General features: G+C 45.5%; 1 protein-coding gene and 2 non-coding genes across 3 annotated transcripts; 1 reads left to right on the plus strand and 2 right to left on the minus strand.

The window, feature by feature from the left end:
- Positions 1-62: 62 nt before the first annotated feature.
- LOC118577957 (protein zyg-11 homolog A-like) lies at positions 63-19,867 on the minus strand. The gene is made up of 11 exons (XM_036178587.1): positions 19,778-19,867; positions 14,140-14,316; positions 12,260-12,324; positions 11,555-11,654; positions 11,415-11,468; positions 9,812-9,973; positions 9,692-9,736; positions 6,758-6,952; positions 4,090-4,151; positions 3,641-3,738; positions 63-238 (listed from the first exon to the last, which is right to left on the minus strand). The coding sequence occupies exons 1-11, from the start codon at positions 19,865-19,867 to the stop codon at positions 63-65; spliced, it is 1,224 nt and encodes a 407-aa protein (XP_036034480.1).
- Positions 4,987-5,110, minus strand: LOC118579018. Its single transcript, XR_004944390.1, has one exon.
- Positions 15,350-15,412, plus strand: LOC118579011. Its single transcript, XR_004944383.1, has one exon. It is a non-coding gene; the product is annotated as a small nucleolar RNA Z39 (small nucleolar RNA).
- Positions 19,868-20,334: the final 467 nt, after the last annotated feature.

Raw genomic sequence — 20,334 nt, forward strand, 5'->3', positions numbered from 1 at the left:
AAATTCCATTACCCAAAGGCAGAAGCCCTGTCCTTAAGCAGCATCCCTCAAAGGCCCCTAGGTCAGAAAGAGCACTGGGACTGTGGGGGTCTCTGGTAGCTTGTGAAGTACATCCTGAAGTCCTCTAGGATGGAGGCCGCCATCTGCCTCACCTGGGCATCGGCCTGACCATGCTCCTGGATATCACACACGAGCTGTAGTCCTCCTTCTTCTACCAACAGTTGGCAGTATTTGCTAGCTAAAAGAAAAACAAAGACAATCTGTGGACAACTGGCATTTTAAATGTTCCCAGTTCACCACATTCACAGTGAAAAGATTAAAGTCTCATGGCCTGGGAATTAAGAGGTTTAAAAAAAAAAAAAAAATGAGTCAATTCCAGATGATATGGTGACACAAAAACTGTAAAGCTGGGCAGTGGTGGTGCATTTAATCCTAGCACTTGAGAGGCAGAGGCAGGTGTATCTCTGTATTCTAGGCCAGCCTGGGCTATGCAGAGTGAGTTCTAGGAAAGCCAGGACTACACAAAGAAACCCTGTCTCAAAAAACAACAACAAAAAGAAAATGTTCTCCTGGGTCAAGGGAGCTGACTCAGCGGGTATAAGCATTTGCTACACAAACCTGACCATATCATTGTACTGTGTTTTTATCTAGACAACTCCATGCTTCAAACACCTTTAGGTCTAGCTTTTGGGGAAAAAAAAAGAACACAGCAGAGCTGGAGAAAAGTCTCAGCAGTTTTAACAGCGCTCACTTTTTCTGGCTCCTCATATAGCCCCAAAGAAAACTGCAATTCCCCAAACTCTAAAGAGCAGCAATGAGCTCAGCCAGGATTATAGGAGGATTTGTGGTGGTTGGATAAAAGCCAGCATTCTCAGGAACTTGTGAAGCTGGTTTTTATCCACTAAAAATGTCTCTTACCTTTGGCAGAAGGGACAGACGGCTACCTGTGGTGCCATTAGCATATCAAAGCTCATTCTGGCCTCCCTCAGTATCAAAAGTAACTGTTAGGGTTCAAAATTCTGCCCTTCTCTTCTCCTCCCCTACAGTAAATTCCCTCCAGCTCCTTCCTGGGCTTCCCTCCCGCAGATACTCATTCCCCTAACAACCCTGCCATTCAATGTTTTCATGCCTGTGCTCTCTCTGCTTCTTGGTCCCCTGCTGGTCTCCCCTCTCTTGCAGATGGCCCTGGCCATGTCCAGCCTGCTGGCCATCTTCAGTCTACTTTTTCTGCTCGGGACTCTTGCAGATGCCTCTGGCTGTTCTCCTCCTCATATCTACAATAAAAATCCTTCCTCTTAACCACAAGTGGTCATTCCATCCTGTTACGCAGTTCCTAACACCCACAGGGCAGTCCACAACCACTTGTAATTCTAGGTTCAGGAATTCCAACACCCTCTTTTCTGGCCCCCATAGGTTCCTGCATGTACTGTATGTATATAAAGATTCTAAATGTCAGGCTGAATGGATAAAAGTGAAGGAAGGATCTTGGAACCAGAATAAGGAAAAGAAGCTGTTGGGGCTGAAGAGGTGGCTCGGCAGCTGAGAGCACTGGACTGCTCTTCCAGAGGGCTTGTCTAGAATTCCAGTGCCAGGGCATGATACCTTCTTCCAGCATTTATAGGCCCTGCACATACATGATAAACAGTCATATATGCAGGCAAAAACACCTATACGCATAAAATAAAAACATATCCAGGCATGGTAGTACACACCTTTTGTACATAGCAAGTTCCAGGACATTCAGGGCTACCTGGAGAGACCCTGTCTCAAACAACACGTATTAGAGTATTAGTGATAAGTGACTAAGGAAAAGCAAGCTGTAGGGTTGCATGCACAGAATGAGGCCAGTTCTGTTTGGTGCCTAGCATGTCCAAGGCCGAGTCCAACCCTCAGCACCTGACGACAAAAAAGGAAGAGCAGCATTAGCTCATCCTGACCTGTGAGGAGCAGGAACAGGATGTCTCTGCTACTAGACATCCACTCCCAGATGTGCTTGTAATTCTGTAGCTTTTTAAAAAACTCTAAGACATTTCCACTTTGCTTTTAGCAATGGTTAAACAGAGCAGACAAGGATGAATAATCTTTTTTTATTTTATCTAATAATTTTAGGTTTACTTTAAAATTTTTAACAATTTGTGTGTGCATGTAAGTACCTATACAGGCCAAAAAAGAGTGACAGATCCCCTGTAGATGGAATTAGATGGTATGTTACCTGAAGGTGAGTGCCAGAAACCAAACCCTGGGTTCTCTGGAAGAAAACTAAGTATTCTCTCTAGCCCAGAGTTCTCAACCTTCCTAACGCTGCAGCCCTTTAACATAGTTCTTATGTTGTGGTGACCTCCATCTATAAAATTATTTTCTGGCCGGGCAGTGGTGGTGCACGCCTTTAATCCCAGCACTTGGGAGGCAGAGGCAGGCAGATCTCTGTGAGTTTGAGGCTAACCTGGTCTCCAAAGTGAGTTCCAGAAAAGACACAAAGCTACACAGAGAAACCCTGTCTCGAAAAACCAAAATAATTAATTAACTAATTAATTAATTTTTTAGTAAATTATTTTCATTCTATTTCATAACTGTAATTTTGCCACTGTTATGAATTGTAATGTAAATATATGATATGAAGGATATCTGATATGCAACCCATGTGAAAGGGTCAATCAGCGGGCAGTGGTGGTGCACACCTTTAATCCCAGCACTCGGGAGGCAGAGCCAGCCAGCCTGGTCTACAGAGTGAGTTCCAGGAGAGGCACAAAGCTACACAGAGAAACCCTGTCTCAGGAAAAAAAAAAAAGAAAGGGTCATTGAACCCCCACAGGGGTCATTACTCACAGGTTGAGAGCTGCTACTGTAGCCCCTTTAGTAATTTTGTTTGTGGATTTGTGTCTGTGGACATATGTGCACATGCAGTCCAACACTCCATGGCATGTGTGTGGAGTTCTCATGAGAATGGCCCTTATGCTTGAATGCCTGGTTCCCAGTTAGTGGAACTGTTTGGGAAGTATTAGGAGGTATGGCCTTGTGGGTGTTACTTTGGAGGGGGTGTGTCACTGGGGATGGGCTTTAAGGTTTCAAAAGCCCATGACAGGTCCAGTCTCTGCCTGTTGCCATGGATCAGGATGTACAGCTCTCAGCTGCTGCTCCATCTGCATGCCTATCTGCTTTCTGCCATGATGATACTGACTAACCCTCTAAAACTGCAATCGAGTCCCCAGGGAAATGCTTTCTTTTATAAGGGTTGCTGTGGTCATGATGTCTCCTCACAGCAACAGAACACTGACAAGACAGACAGGTTCTGGAGATCCAACTCAGGTTGTGTAGCAAATGCTTATACCCGCTGAGTCAGCTCCCTTGACCCAGGAGAACATTTTCTTTTTGTTGTTGTTGTTGCTTTTTGAGGCAGGGTTTCTTTGTGTAGTCCTGGCTTTCCTTAGAACTCACTCTGTAGCCCAGGCTGGCCTAGAATACAGAGGTACACCTGCCTCTGCCTCCCGAGTGCTGGGATTAAATGCACCACCACTGCCCAGCTTTACAGTTTTTGTTAGGTTTTGTTCTGTAGAACATTTTCTTAAAATCAAATCTAAACTCATTCATTACTCAGGATATTAGCTGGAAGACATCTGCTGAGTGCACATTGAATACCTACGGTTTTTACTGCAGACATGATGCATGGCCCAGAGTGCCCAGAGCTGAACTTCTGGCTGAGAGAAGTTGCCAAGGAGTGGGGAAAATGCTTTGAAAGATCTAAAAAGATACAGAGATGTCAATTTAGAACTCCCAGGTATAAGATTTTTCAGTATTCCCCTACAGAGTCTGTTCTTCATGGAGACAGATGTATTGTGCAGTCTGTATTTGGGAGGGGGGGTCATTTAAGAAACAGCATTTCATATGACACTACATATTCACTGTCTCATTTTATATGAACAATTGCACACTGTCAATCTCTTCCTAAGGAAAACTTAAGTCTTAATGCTTTTCTTAGAATTTACCAAGAGGAATCACAGGATCTGAACAGAGGCTACCTGTTGACACAACACTTTATCACTGTAGACTAAACAAAAGGCAAGACTAGGTGCTGCAATACTTTCAGATTACCTGTAGGTCACCAATGCTGACATCTTACACCGTGAACTTGGCCAATTCTCGATGGTTACACGCTGCACTCCAAAAGAGAGGAAGAAATCCAGAGTGTTATGTTCTATTGTTTAATTCTATTACTTAAAAATTACCACAATAGGCTATTTCACATCTTACTTATACATATTTGAAACAACCGTTTTTTTAATATGAGGCTGATTTTAAAATCTTAGATATACCTGTTTGCCAGATCAACTAGATAACCAACCACTGTGTGTAGAATGTATGAACAACTTCCTGTGGAAAACACTGCAGTGGAAGAAGGCTGGGGTGTGAGAACTCATGGCAGAGTGCTTCCCCAGCTTGTGAAGCCTTTTGGAATCAGTGCCCAGTACAGTGAGAAGTAAGGGGACAGCGACATGACTCAGCAGTAAAACACTTGTTGCTTTTGAATCCAGAACCCACACGGTGGCTCTCAACCATCTGAAACTCCAGTTCCAGGGGATCCGCACCCTCTTCTGGCCTCCACAGGCACCAGATACATGTGTGGTACACAGACAGACAGACAAGCAAATATTCATACACATACAATTAAAATAAATTTTTAAAAAGCCAGGCTGGAGAAATGAGCACTGACTGCTCTCGAGAGGCCCAGCACCCACAGGGTGGCTCATGGCTGTCTGTAACTCCAGCCCCAGGGAATAGGACATCCTCTTCTGACCTTCACAGGCTCCGCACACATGGTGCAGAGACATACATGCAGGCAAAGTATCTGTGCGTATAAAATGAAAGTAAAGCTACAAAAATTTTTTTCAAACAAAGCAAAGACTTCTTTTTAAGATAGCAGATTGAGTGTGAATTTATCTATACACTTTCCTTAATTCTTATATTAACAGAATGGTAAATCTGTTTTGTTTTTTTAAACAAAGGACCCATCCTTTCTTCTTGCAAAAGATGAACAGAAAGCTACTACATTTCACCAGGACATTTACAAAAAGCCATCTTCACTGCAAGAAGAGACTGGCAAAATAAATGTTCACAGGGTTTAAAATAGAAGCAAACAGAAAACAAAGTAGATTGAGAAGCAATTGGTTTAACAGATGTAGCACTGGGTGAAGTTAAAAATATGAGTGAATGGGCAGTGGTGGTGCACGCCTGTAATCCCAGCACTCGGGAAGCAGGTGGATCTCTGAGTTCCAGGATAGCCTGGTCTACAAAGTGAGTTCCAGGACAGCCTGGTCTACACAGAGAAACCCTGTCATAAAAAAAGAAAACAAACAAACAAAGAATAGCAAAAAGAATGGAACTCCTGAGGAGAAAACTCTGGCACACCAGGTACTTTCTGGAATGAATTAGGGGTGCCATTGAAAACAGAAGGCTGCCCGGGCCAGGCCAGTGCCTACAGTGCCAGTACCGGCAAGGGTAGGGAAGAGGACTTCCAGGAACTGCAGGTCAGCCTAGGCTACAGAGTGAGGCCTTGCCTGGAGAAACAAACACCAGGAATCTGGCTGAAAAGACTAAAGGACCGACCTAGACTTCTGCTAACCTGACAGGCAACCTGATGAACAGTTAAGGGCAGGACACCATACTAAACTAAACTAGCCCTCTAAATGCTTGGTCAAGGTGAGGCAGCCCGGTAGCTGCTTCCTCCTTCCCTGGGCTTTCTGTGCATTTCCTCTCTGGGTAAGCTCCACCTAATCCATCCCTCTCCAACCTGAACCCAAGCAGGTAAATTCCACTCATTACACATCTCACTGCCTCCAAGGAAAACTTTAAAATTCGAAACTTTAGGGTCTAGAAAAATGGCTCAGCAGTTAAAAGAGCACTTGCTGCTTTTGTCGAGGACCCACAACTGGTTCCCAGCACCACTCTGGGCAGCTCACATCTGCCTGCAACTCCAGCACTCAGGGACCCAGTGCCTTTTTCTGGCTGTCCCAAGCACTTGTGTGCAGGCAGTATTCATACACACACATACCTGCACACCATTAAAAACAAATATAAACCCTGAAACTACTGTTAGAGCTAGGCACAGTAGCCCACACTGTGTAATCCAAAAGTCCAGTGAATCTGAGGCAGGAGAATCACCATGAATTTAAGCAGAGTCTGAGCTACACAGAGACTCATTTCAAAAATAAACAACAAAATCCAAACAGACAAAAAAAAAAAAAAAAAAGGAAAAGAAAAAAACAACACAAAACCACTAAGAACTATCACTAATGACATTTAATGAGCTGAGTGGTGAGTGGCAAAATGCAACAGACGAATCGATCTTGTTAAGAATGATTCCTGTCACAGGAACAAACAGCCAAACGAATGGAAGCACATGAATTATGAACCAATAGCTGAGGAGCCCCCAGCTGGATCAGGCCCTCTGGACAAGTGAGACCATTGAATAGCTTGATCCGTTTAGGAGGCACCCAGTCTGTGGGACCAGGACCTGTCCTTAGTGCATGAGCTGGCTGTTTGGTTGGAACCTGGAGCTTACACAGGGACACTTTGCTCAGCCTGGGAGGAGGGGACTGGACCTGCCTGAATCTACCAAGTTGAACTGAATCCCCAGGGGAGTCTTTGCCCTGGAGGAGATGGGAATGGGGGGTGGGCTGGGGGGAGAAGGGGGGAGGAATCCATGGCTGATATGTAAAATTAAATTATAAAATAAATTTTAAAAGAAGAATGATTCCTGTACCAAGTTCTGGAGAAGATCACTCCTCTGCAGGTCACGGGATAGCCAATGCTGTTTGTCACATGTCAGATGGGCTATCACGCCCGCGGCTAAGTAGCTCACTTCTATATTGGTGCTGCGGAGCAGGCTGATGATATGTCTCAACAGATCTTCTGTCACCAGCTTGGGAGAGAGCTCTCTGAGTTCAGCTATGTTGTTCTACAGGGCAGCAAGACACAGCAGGGCAGGAAGGGAGAAAGGATCAGGAACCAGCACCCTCCCTACTGCGCCCTCTAGACCCGGTCCCAGAACTTACTCCGGCCCCCTCCCTCCGAACTTGGCCTATGACCCAAATCCCATCCCTTCATGAAGGACATGATCTTTAATAGAAAAGAACCAAGTAAAGCACCTACTAAGTGCTGGGCACAATGTGAGAGAAAAATAGCTTTCTCAGTATTATCTCTCAGTTAATGTTTAATCCTGCGAAGGAACTTGGCACTCAGCAAGACTAACCTGTCGAGTGTGCACTGCTTGAACTCAGAGTTCGACCCTCGGCCTAACACAAGTGCTTCACACTATCGTGCAATTTTAAAGCGAACACTGTCCTGCACTTGTCTTTTTTAACCTACTGCATTCATTCTATGCTGTGTAATAAATTACCACAAACTTACTAGCTTAAAATAACACGCATTTACTACCTCGCAGCTCCTGTGAGGCGAGAGGCAGGGCCTGACTTAGCTCCGCCTCCACAATGAGGTCTCCCAGGGTCTCAACCTCATCCATCCTGAGGCTCCAGTGAGCAAATCTACTTCCAGCCTCACTCAGAATTCATTTCCTGGGGCTGCAGGACTAAGATGTCAGTTTCTTATTCAACTCTTAAAGTCCCTTGAACTGTGGATGTCCCTCTTTTCCAGCCAGGTGCTCACTGACATTCTGAGGCAGTGGAAGCTTTTTGTGTGTCTATGTGACTTCTGTAAAGTCTGAGGCAGCAAGTGCTCTGGTTTTGAGATACAGATTAGTCAAGCCTTCTTCAAGCTGCTCCTTGTTAATAACACTATTTCAGTGTCGAGCTCATATGACATTAGTCCCCTACAAAGAGACACAAGCTACCATTGGATACTCTGGGTATCCAAAGTCCTTGTGAGTCTTTAGCAGTTTACCACCTCCCAGACGGACTAAAAGCATATCTGTTATACCTGCAGGTAGGATGCTTCTCATCTGAGATATACAAGGCTTCCATTCAACTCTCCAGGATTATTTTCTACTGCTTTTTTTTTTTTCCACCCACTCTCCAAATTCCAACTCTTCTGGAAACAAGTTTCTACACTGTGGGATATCTTGGTCAAGAAGCAGTATAGACACAGGAATTGAGAAGCTTCTGAAAAATTAACTGCCTTGACAATCTGGAATTACAGGTAAGTGGTTCCTATTGGAGGGTCTGGAGCCTGGCTGTCCGAGTTTGTGTTTCCATCCTACCTCTTACCAACGAGGTGAGACAAATGGGTCCTGCCTGTAGACTGTGGATAGAGTGCAATCAGAACACACAATCTTGCTTACCCTTGACATAATTTTTTTTCTGATATTCCTTAGCAATGAGACGGCTGTCATGAAAGCATACCCACTGCCCTTAATCTCAGCTTGACCATATCAACTGCATTGCCTGATATTAGCAAACAGGATACAGGCAGAGCTGGGAAAGTTCTGGGGACTCTGAGACTGCTATGAGACACAAGACTCAGCAGACAACCAGTGCCAACTCAGACAGAGTCAGATCACCCTGCAGCCATTATTCAGCCTGCAGCCACAGGAATCTCTCCCTCAAAACAACAGAACTGTAGCATGAGCTGAGCTCAAACTATGGGCCCATTGGTTCTTATGGGGAGAGGTATATATGTTTGTGTGTGTTATGTTTGTGTAGTGCACATGTGTGTGGAAGCCAGAGGTCAACATCTGGTGTCTTCCTCAATCACTCTTTTCCTAACTTATTCAGACAAGATCCTTCACTGAACATGGACACAGACGTTGGCTAGACTGGCTGTGAGCCCCAGGAACTCTCCTGCCTCTGCATCCTCAGTGCTGGGGTTACAGGTGTGCACCACCACATCCAGCTTTATACAGGGGTGCTGGGGATCCAAATTCAGGTTCCTAGGCTTGCACAACAGGCACTCTACCAACTAAGCTGTTTCCCAATCTCTCTTGTTTGGTCGGTTTTAATTTGTTGTTGTTGTTGTTTTGTTTTGTTTTGTTTTGTTTTTTGTTGTTGTTGTTTTTGGTTTTTCGAGACAGGGTCTCTCTGTGTAGCTTTGCACCTTTCCTGGAACTTACTCTGTAGACCAGGCTGGCCTCGAACTCACAGAGATCCGCCTGCCTCTGCCTCCTGAGTGCTGGGATTAAAGGTGCGCACCACCACCGCCCGGCTTGGTTTTAATTTTTGAGTCAGGATCTTCCTACGTAGCCCAGCCTGGCCTTAAACTCGTTAGCCTCCCTGGGGCTGAGATTACAGGCACACACAACACACACCATCTACGGGGTTTTCAGTACATGAGATAGATACTATGTTTTTTTTTTAACTTTTAGTTTTGTGTATGTCTGTGCACCATGTGCATGCAGTGCTCACAGAGGCTAGAAGAGGGCACTGGATCCCCCAGAACTGGAGTTACAGATGACTGTTAGCTGCCATGTGGGTGCTGGGAATCAAACCCAGGTCCTCCAGAAGAACCATCAGTACTCTTAATCACTGAGCCATCTCTCTAGCCCCAGACTGCTGTTATTTTAAGCCACTAAGCTGTAGGTTGTTCACAGCAACAGATCACTACTGTATAAGGATTATCTGCTTGCTCAGAATACAATGATTAAATGAATCTAAACATCTAAACTGACTACAACAGTGCCCAACACAAAGTAGGTCCTATGTAAGGATTAGTTTTAATTAAAATCAATTCAAACAAGTCACCTTACCAAAAGGCCAAGTACTCTGCTTTGTATCACGGACACGGAAAACGTCTGTCAAGAGAACGCACGGGTTAGTACAGCATGGAGAAAAGAACTTCCCATCTAAACACAAGCCCACCTTCCCACCTCTAAGACTTGGATGATGACTGCCAATCCTTCATTCTCAATAAAGTGCTTGCAGGCCAATGGACACTCATCTGTAAGATTCCAGAGTGCTTTCAGAGTAAACAAGAAGGTGACATCATCTAAATTCTCAGCCGTCTTTTGTCTGACTATTGTTACAAGTTCCTAAAAACCAAAGAGACAGAGAGTTAAACGACCTCATGACCAACTCACTCCATATATATATATATATGGGAAGAGGATCCCTAAAGGTGGGGGCTAGGGATATGGCTCAGTTGATAGAGTATTTGTAGCATGCATGGAGCCCTTCAGTCCAGCCCCAGCCTGGCTACAAACACCTGTGCCACACATACAAAAAATAAATCTTGTTTTTGTTTTGAGACAGGGTCTCGCTTGGTAGCCCTGGCTGTCCCGGAACTCACTATGTAGACCAGGAGGGCCTTGAACCCACAAAGAACACCCTGCCTCTGCTTCCTAGTGCTGGATTAAATGCCTATACCACCATGCCTGGCCACCTCAACAAGAGTACTTCTTAAGCATGGTGGCGTATGACTTTGATCCCAGCAAAGACAGGTAGAGACAAGCCTGATCTACCTATCAAGTTCCAGGTCTGCCAAAACTACTGAGTGAGACCCTGTCTCAAAAACAAAAAGCACTTCTTAGCATCCATGGAAAAAGCTGGACTGAGCATGGCTGTGGTGGCACACGCCTTTAATCCCAGCATTTGGGCAGCAGAGGCAGACAGATCTCTGAGTGCAAGTCCAGCTTGGGCTACAGACTGAGTTCCAGGACAGCCAGAACTACACAGAGAGACCTTGTCTCAAAGAAAAAAAAAAGAAAAAGAAAAAAAGCTGGCCTGGTGTCACGCACGTACACCATCGACCCAGTGCTGTGGGTGGTAGAGAGAAGACCACCAGGGGTTGCTAGCTGCCAGCCCAGTGGGAGACCCTGTCTCAACACCCAACTTCCTCAGCTGGCCTCCTGTAAACAGGTACACAACCTCCACATACAAAGATCTCTAGTGCCAGACCTGGGTTCTCCACCCAAAGCAGGTATTTTTAATTACATTTTTATTTACTGTGTGAGTGTGTGTGTATTCGTGAGTATACATGAGTTTCAGTGTATGTATGGTCTACAGAGTGAGTTCCAGCACAGCCAGGGCTGTTACACAGAAAAACCTTATCTCAAAAAAACCCAACAATAAAAAAAAAAAAAAAATCCATATACATTAAAAAAGAAGTCATTAAAAAAATAAATAATAGCCAGGCATTGGTGGCACACGCCTTTAATCCCAGCACTCGGGAGGCAGAGGCAGGCGGATCTCTGTGAGTTAGAGGCAAGCCTGGTCTACAAAGCGAGTTCCAGGAAGGGCGCAAAACTACACAGAGAAACCCTGTCTCAAAAAACCAAAAAATAAAATAATAATAATAATTAATAAATAAATAACAAAAGCTTCATTCATAACTTTCTTCCTTTTTTCTTAAAGATATTACAGACCAAGGATATAGTTCAGCAGTAGAGTATTTGCCTAGCATGCACAAGGCCCTGGGTTCAAACCCCAGCATGGTGGGGTAGGAGTGGTGATCACCTCAGCTCATCAGCTCACCTTGACTGTCATGATGAGCTCTTCCTGAAGCTGTTCAGTCTCCTCAGGTAAGAGCTGAAAGCAAGCAGAAGACCCAAGTGAGATGCCCACGTTTTCCCAAGCCTACCTAGAGGGAGGAAATGGCGGCTGACACACACTACCTTCAGGGCTATGAAGGAGGTGATGCTCACTACCATTGTTTGCATCTTGGGGTTCTCGCGTCTGCACAGCCACCTCATGACAAGCTTTGCAGCATCAAGCCTGAAAAGCAGAATATTATTCTTCTCACACGTGCATGAAGTTTATAAAGCTATAAATAACAAGTGAAAATAAATCCTTTATTCTCCTTCCAAAAACAGTTAAAGGCTGACAGCAGAGGGCTCCTGGGGTTCCTCCCCTCCCTTAGACTATCCAGCTAGTGGCTTATAGCAGAGGGAGGGCTGTTCTCTTCAGTGGTGTGGCCTCTGGTAAGCTGCCCGTGCCTCTGCCTCTAAGTAAACCCTCACCCATGTCCCTGTAATCAGCCCTAATTAAGCTAACTGTTCACACAAAAAAAGACATGAACAGTAGAAAGAAGAGTGGCTAGTTGGGAAGAGGGAGGCTCAGAGTAGACAGGAACAAGAGAGTATTGGGGATGAACAAGATCAACACATTATACACAGGTATGAAAATACCACAATGAAATCCAGAACTGTGTATGATATATGCTAAGGAAAATTTTGAAAATAGAAGTGAAAATGTCAACTCTTAAAGCCTTAGCAATGAAAATAAGAACATTTCAGAGAAAGCCCAAGAGAAGTACATTCCAGTAAGAATGTGAGTAACCAAGCTCTGCTAGCCTCAATCCCATGTTTATCTGTACTTGCCTGTCAAATGGGACATCCATAAGAATCCTGGAACTGGTTAAGGAGAGAAGGCAATTCTTCTGTAACTTTTGGGGAAGAAAGGATGAACACTCATAAGCAAATGCAGAGCAGGTAAAGACATGTGGCTGGTGTGACCAAAGAGCACTTTTTTATGGAGAGCTCACTACTTATGTAGTCCTCTCCACAATTTTAATTCACTCCTACAATTGGAATAAAAACTGAATTGTACTCTTAAAGACCAACTCCCAGCTGCGTGGTGGTGGCACACACCTTTAATCCCAGCACTCAGGAGGCAGAGCCAGGTGGATCTCTGTGAGTTCCAAGCCAGCCTGGTCTACAGTGCAAGATCCAGAACAGGCACCAAAACTACACAGACAAACCCTGTCTCCAAAACAAAACAAAACAAAACAAAAAAAGGCCAACTTCCATTTTTTAATATATCTTTTTTATTTCATGTGCACTGGTGTTTTGCCTGCATGTATGTTTGTGTTAGGGTGTTGGATCTCTTGGAACTGGAGTTACAGACAGTTGTGAGCTGCCATGTGGGTGCTGGGAATTGAGTCCTGGTCCTCTGGAAGATCAGCCAGTTCTCTTAACTGCTGAGCCATCTCTCCAGTCCCAACACCCATTTTTTAAAAAGTTATATTAGGTTGTTTTTTGTTTTTTGTTTTTTGTTTTTTTGTTTTTTTTTTTTTTTTTTTTTTTTTTTTTGTGTGTGTGTGTGTGTGTGTGTAGGTGGGTGTATTTGGGTGTACACATCATTGCACACATGTAGAGGTCTGAGGACAACTTGGAAGTAACCAGCTCTCTTCTTCCATCATGTGGGTCCTGGAGCTCTAACTTGGGTTACCAGGGTGCAGGTGCCTTCATCCTGAGAGCTATCATGCATTTCAATTAGACAAATTTATGCTGCTGAATAACCACAACGCAATCAAGATTTAAATGGAACCATGTCATTCACTCTTTTAGCATGTTTTGCTTCCCTCATGTATTTTAGGGTCAACCATATTTCACGTACCAGCACCTCACTTCTTTCTTCTTAGACAGGACTCACTCAAACATCACATTTGAGTGTCTATTCATCTGTTGTTGAGACACTTGGGTCATTCCACCTTTTGATGATTTCAAATTAAGGTACTAGGAACATTCACGTTTAAGTTCAGTGTGTGTGTGTGTGTGTGTGTGTGTGTGTGTGTGTGTGTGAGCGCGCGCGTGCGCGCGCGTGCGCACAGATCAGAAAGCACCTTATAGGAGCTGGGTTTTTTCTTTCCATCATATGAGTCTCAAGGATCAAAATCAGGTCTTAAGCTTGCACTTTGACCTGCTAAGTGCTAACTTTTATCTTGTTGCCCAACTCAACTTTCTTTTTTCCCCTTGGATTTCTGTTTGTTTGAAATGGGACCTCATGTAGCCCTGTTGGGCTTTGAACTCTGTAAGTAGCAGCAGAGAATACCTGAACTTCTCATCCTACTTACCCTGCCTCCCAAGTGCAAATGCACTTGGCCTGACAATGGCCTGACAATGTTAGTGGATGCTTCTTAGTAAATGTCTTTTTATTTCTGTATTTTTGGTATTTTGAAACAGGGTTTCTCTGTGTGGCTCTGGCTGTCCTGGAACTCGCTCATAGACCAAGCTGGCAGCAAACTCAGAGATCTGCCTGCCTCTGCCTCTGAGTACTGGGATTCAAGGCATGCACCACCCACGCCCAGCTCTCTGAGTAAATGATTCTAGCTTCATTGCTTATTCATATTTCCTACTTTTTTCTATAATATCAAGTCCTATTTTATCTATAAAAGAATAAAAACTGCAATTCAGTAATACAGAGTTTCCCTCTATCTGCTCTAAGGTTCAATGTCAGTCAATATTTTAATTGAAATTACCTGTTGGTAGTAGGGGAAATTTTTCATTGCTCTGAAGAGCAGACAGGTGACCTCCGACAGCAGACGGATAGGCATGCCCCTGGCCAGGCCCTGGCGGGTGAGGTTGAGGACACAAGCACTGGCCATGAACTGCACTGGCAGATCCTGTGGGTGATTCCTCATTCCTATAGCCACGAGCTGAAGGGGAATGATTTCAGAGGGACGAGTCACCATTAAACTCTGGTACTGTCTCCAGTCTATTTCTGCTGGTGCAAGTATTTGCTCCTTGGGCTAACCACACACTTTTCCTATTCTTAGATTTTACTCTGTAGGACACTGAGGAACTGCAGCAATTGCTTCAAATCCAAATGTAGCCATGAACTACCTGGGTGGCGCTGGCCCTGAATCTGTGCCAGGAAAATCGTATGGCCATTTCCCGAGCACACCTGAGTTACTGTGACGAGTGTTGGAAGAGACACAAGCATCAGTCGGAGTATGCCACTTGGGGGATATTTTGAGACGGGGTCTCATTGTGGAGGTCGGCTGATCAAACTCAGCAATCTTCCTGCCTCCACCTTCTAAGAGCTAAGGATTCAGTCATGTTGTCCCAGTGAGTAAGATTAGGCCTCGTGCCTTAGCATAAATCCTCAGCGTTCACACTAGGGGATACCAGACATGACACTGAAAAATGCACCAAGGAGGGGCTGGCGAGATGGCTCAGAGGTTGAGAGCACTGGCTGCTCTTCCAGAGGTCCTGAGTTCAGTTCCCAGCACCCACAGCTATAATGAGATCCGGTGCCCTCTGCTGGTGTTCTGCATGTATGCAGACAGAACACTGTATACATATTAAATAAATAAATCTTTTGAAAAAAAAAAAAAAAAAGGCCCCAAGGAGAGGTATAGATGTGGCAGCTGGGAGGCCACACATTGGGAGACTCCACTGACAAAGCACAGGGCCTAGAACCCAGACAGGAGACAGAGGCAGAAAGGGAAACAAAAGAAACAAGAAGAAAAGACAAAATCCACCAGATGGACGGACAAAAGGAGGGGATGAGTGACCAAGGGAGAAAGAAGAACGTTCAAAGTAGAAAACAACACTGGAAAGGTAATGTAAGTGGAGGAAACCCAGAGCACAGATGCAGAACAAGGAATGTTACTTAAATTTTGTTTCTTTAGAATCACTTTACGAGTGTTTTGCCTGCATGTTATATAAAGTTAAATTTTAAGAGTTTTACATGTGATGAAACAAATTAGTATGGATAAACTCATGATAGTGTAAATGCTTTCTGATGTATAAAAAATAAAAATAAGCCGGGCAGTGGTGGTGCACGCCTTTAATCCCAGCACTCAGGAGGCAGAGCCAGGAGGATCTCTGTGAGTTCGAGGCCAGCCTGGGATACCAAGTGAGATCCAGGAAAGGCGCAAAGCTACACAGAGAAACCCTGTCTCAAAAAACCCAAAATAAACAAAAGAAACTTCCTCCAGTATATAATGAAATCCTGGTATCAAAAAGAAAATTAAAAAAAAGAAGAAGAGATGGATGAAGCAAGGGCATAAAGCCAGGCCTGGTGTGAGAAGCCTATAATCATAGATACAAGAGAAACTGAGGAGGAAGGCTAACTGCCTTGCAACTTGCTGTATAGATCAGATTGGTCTTGAACCTGCAGTGAGTCTCCTGCCTCTGCTGGAATTATAGACGTGCACCATCATACCTAATAAAATACTTATTTTTTTTAAAGATTTATTTATTTACTATGTATACAAAAGAGGGCACCAGATCTCATTACAGATGGTTGTGAACCACCAAGTGGTTGCTGGGAATTGAACTCAGGACCTCTGGAAGAGCAGTCGGTGCTCTTAACCTCTGAGCCATCTCTCCAGCCCCAAGACTAACTTTTTGAAAAGCTTTATGTATGTGTGCCCGTGTGTGGCTACATGCACATGAATGCAGGTGTTCACCGAGGTCAGGAGCATCAGACCTCCCCTGGAGCTGCAGTTACAGGCAGTTATAAGCCACACAACATAGATGCTAAGAACCAAAACTCAAGACATTTGCAAGAGCAGCATGTATTCAACCTCTGGGCCATTTCTCAAACCCACAACTAACATTTTTGACCATCTTAACATCTGTAGGTTGTGACCAATAACAGAATACATATGCTCTTTAAAAAGTGTTGTTATATATATATATGAATGCTCTGCCTGTTTTGGGAACCAAAAATTGGATGGCTGCGCCTTGACTTTTCTTGCTTGGATGATCTGGCATAACTGCACCCATTGACTTGCAAAACAATCATTCCCGGAAAAACCACAAAATGTACTTTTAGATTAACTTCCTGGAATATATTTGATTGATCAGTTGTTCAAGCATTGGACCAAAGAGACCTCTCCCTAACCCTTTTCTAATTGATTGATCAGTTGCTCAAGCACTGGACCAAACAGACCTCGTCCTGAATCCTTTCCTAACAATTTTTTCATCTCCCTCCCTTCCCCTCATATCCACCAGTATATAAGCTTGCTTCCCTTTGCAATAAACGAGACCTTGACGTGACTCAGACTGACTCTGTCTTTCTTTATGCGCCTGGTCTCCTTCCTCTCTCGCCCCCATTGGTCTTTCAGGAGGTGCCTCCTCGGGTCCGACCTAATAACCTGGCCTGCAGGGCGGGTCATGCCTGTATATATGTGTCCCATGTGTATGTAGTGGGTGAGCGTGGGTACTGGCAGGCAGTGATGATGCACGCCTTTAATCCCAGCACTGCAGGAGGCAAAGGCAGGTGGATCTCTGTGAGTTCAATACCAGTCTGGTCTACAGTGTGAGTTCCAGGACAGCTGGGGCTACACAGAGGGAAAAAAAAAATTACAGGTCCAAATCTGTAACCCCAGCACTTGTGACATAGAGGCAGGAGTTACAGGTTCAAGGGCACATTCAGCTACATAGGGAGCTGGAGGCAAGCCTAGGACATACAAGACGACAAGGACAACCAACCAAAAGCCAAACTACACATCAAGTGAGCAAAATAAGGGAAATTAGAAAGATATGACCCAGGGGGAAAAAAAAAGGTTCTCCAGGAATCCAAAGCCAAAAGATGGTGTGTGTATGCGTGTGCATGTGAGTTGAAGATTTAATGTTATTACTAACCAAAAAAAAAATTTACAGATACCAATATATTAAAAAGATAACTTAAGCCGGGTAGTAGTGGCACACAATTTTAATCCCAGCACTTGGAAGGCAGAGGAAGGTGGATCTCTGTGAGTCTGATCTACACAGCTACACAAAGAAACCCTGTCTCAAAAAACCAAAAAGAAATAATTTTTTAAAAATAATTTAAAACTCTATTAAGATTCCATTCCGATAAATTTGATAAATTGAATAGAGAATAAATTCCTTGATAGATGTTACCAAAGCCAGCAATCTGTTTAAGTCCTGGGAATGTCACCTTCCTTTTTTGTTTGTTTTTATTTTTTTTTTAAAAAGATTTATTTATTTATTATGTACACAGAAGAGGGCACCAGATCTCATTACAGATGGTTGTGAGCCACCATGTGGGTGCTGGGAATTGAACTCAGGACCTCTGGAAGAGCAGCCAGTGCTCTTAACCTCTGAGCCATCTCTCCAGCCCTGTTTGTTTTGTTTTTCAAGACAGGGTTTCTCTGTGTAGCCCTGGCTGTCCTGGAACTCACTCTAGACCAGGCTGGTCTGCCACCACCACCTATGAATTAACCCTTTGATAAACATGGAGGTATACAAAGAGCTCTAGAACACCCAAAGAAACAGATATGCATATGAGTTAAAACCTTAGAGCGGTGAGGAGATTGTCTAGTTGGTAAAATGCTTGCCTTGCAAGTACAAAGGCAAGGCAGTCGATCCTAGAAGCCAAGCAAAAAGACGCGGTGTCCAGTGTCATTTGGACGTGGCAAGACAGACAGACACACAGACACAGACACAGACACAGACACACACACACACTCCAAGCAGGATGTTATGACACAAGCCTGTAATTCTCGCAGTTGTATGACACAGGAAGATTGTTGGGAATGCAAGGCCAGCAAGAACTAGTTAGTGAGTTCCAGACCAGCCTGATCTAGGGTAGGATCTTATTACTGAAAAAAGTAAAAAGAGGGACTAAGAGATGGCACACCGCTCTTCCACAGGACCACGATTCAGTTCCCAGCACCCATATCTGCCTGCAACTCTAGATGGAGAACCGACCATATTCCCCCGGGCTGAGGGCACCTGCACTCATGTGCACACACGGGAGCTGGGAACCCAACCCATGTCCTCTCTTAACCACTGAGCCACCTCACCAGCCTCATACCCATACTTCAAAATAAAGTAGGGAAGCCTGGCGGTGGTGGCGCACGCCTTTAAGCCCAGCACTCGGGAGGCAGAGCAGGGCGGATCTCTGTGAGGCCAGCCTGGTCTACAAAACGAGTTCCAGGAAAGGCGCAAAGCTACAGAGAAACCCTGTCTCTAAAAACAAAACAAAACAAAACAAAACAAACAAACAAACAAGGTGATCTTGTTGGGGTTGGGGATTTAGCTCAGTGGTAGGGCACTTGCCTAGCACTGGGTGCGGTCCTTAGCTCTTGGGGGGGGGGGGGACCAAAAAATAAAGTAGGGACCCAGAAAGATGGGTCAGCAAAGGTACCCGAACACCTGAGCTTGACCCTCAAAATCTACATAGTGCAAGGAGAGAACATATTACCAATAAGCTGTCTTCTGATCTCCACATACATGCAAAAAGTTAAAAAAAACAAAAAACAAAAAACAAAACAACCAAAAACCTGGGGAAAATAAGTAACTTCTGGCAGGCAGGAGAATGCAAAACTGATATACAAGAGTCAATTTTATGTATTTGCAAATGCAACTCAATTTTTACATAAACCTGTAAAACCAGAGGGTTGAGCTATGCGCACGAGGATCTCTGTGAGTTCGAGGGGAAAAAATTCAAAGGTCTGGCCATACTGTCAGGCCACTGCAATCCCACCGCTCAGGAGATTGCGGTAGAACTGAAGAACTGAGGTAGGGGCCAGTCTGGGATACACAGGGTCTCGGTCACTGTCTCTCTGTCTCAGTCTCAGTCTCTGACACACACACACACACACACACACACACACACACACACACACACACACACACACACACACACACACACTTTCCAAGAGCTGGGTGTACCTCAGTGGAAAAGCAGACTACCAAGATTCACCTCAACATCCAAAACCACCAAACCCAAACCACCATCTCGACCAGACGGCTTCCTTCCCTCGAGCCCGGGCCCCCAAACTCCGGGGTAACTACAGGGGTGCGCCCGAGTTCTCATCCCCGGGTGCTCCGCGCGCCACCCAGGGTCAGCACACTGGGGACTTCGGTCTCCGCCTTCTCTGCAGTACGGAGAGGATGGGTGGGTGGGCAGCGGAGGAGGGGCTGTGGGCCCAAGAAGGGCTGCGGGGGCTGAAGGAAAGGGCTGGGTGGGATCAGGGGAGCAGGCTCTGGGGAGACCCACGGGCGGGGTCTGAGGACAGGAGCTGGCGGGGTCCGCGGGCGCGCAGTGTGGGAGCGCCTGGAGTCTCCCCCGGACCGTCACCACCGGCCGCCGGGAGGAGGCGGCCCCGCCCCGCCCGCAGCAGCTCGCGGGCGCCCGGGCCCGGCCGCACTCACCTGCACCACGCCGCGGCCCCGCGCGTCCTCCTGGGCGTCGGGCAGGACGAGGACCCGCGGCCACAGCAACGGGTGCAAGAAATGGACCATGGCGACCCCGCCCGCGCGAACCCCACCGCCCGCGTCGCGCCAAAGCTCACCCGCGGAGAGCGCAGCGAAGGGCGCAGGGCGTTTGAAGCGCCCGCCCGCCCGACGGGACCCCGCCCCCGGCCCGACGGCCAATGGTGCTCGCTAGCTAGGCTCGGCCACCCAACTCCTATTCACCCCGTCCCTGGAAACTGGAACTCAGGAGCTGGCCTTGAATTTAGGGATCCACCTGCCTCCGTCTGCTGAGCGCTGCGATTAAAGGAGTGTGCCACCGCCGCCCTTCTTGAAGTTTTAATGTTTTGTTTTGTTTTGGAGCAAGTTAGAGATGGAACCTAGAGCTTTACACGTTGTAGGCAAGAACTCTACCATGTCCCAGATTTTTAAATGCTTTAATAAGTTAAAATGAACTTCCGGAGGCCTTGGCCCTGGAAGTAAGACGCCAGTCGCGTTTCCACTCCTAGATGTCAATT

This window comes from Onychomys torridus, chromosome 2 (assembly GCF_903995425.1).
Source record: "Onychomys torridus chromosome 2, mOncTor1.1, whole genome shotgun sequence".
Lineage (NCBI taxonomy): Eukaryota > Metazoa > Chordata > Mammalia > Rodentia > Cricetidae > Onychomys > Onychomys torridus.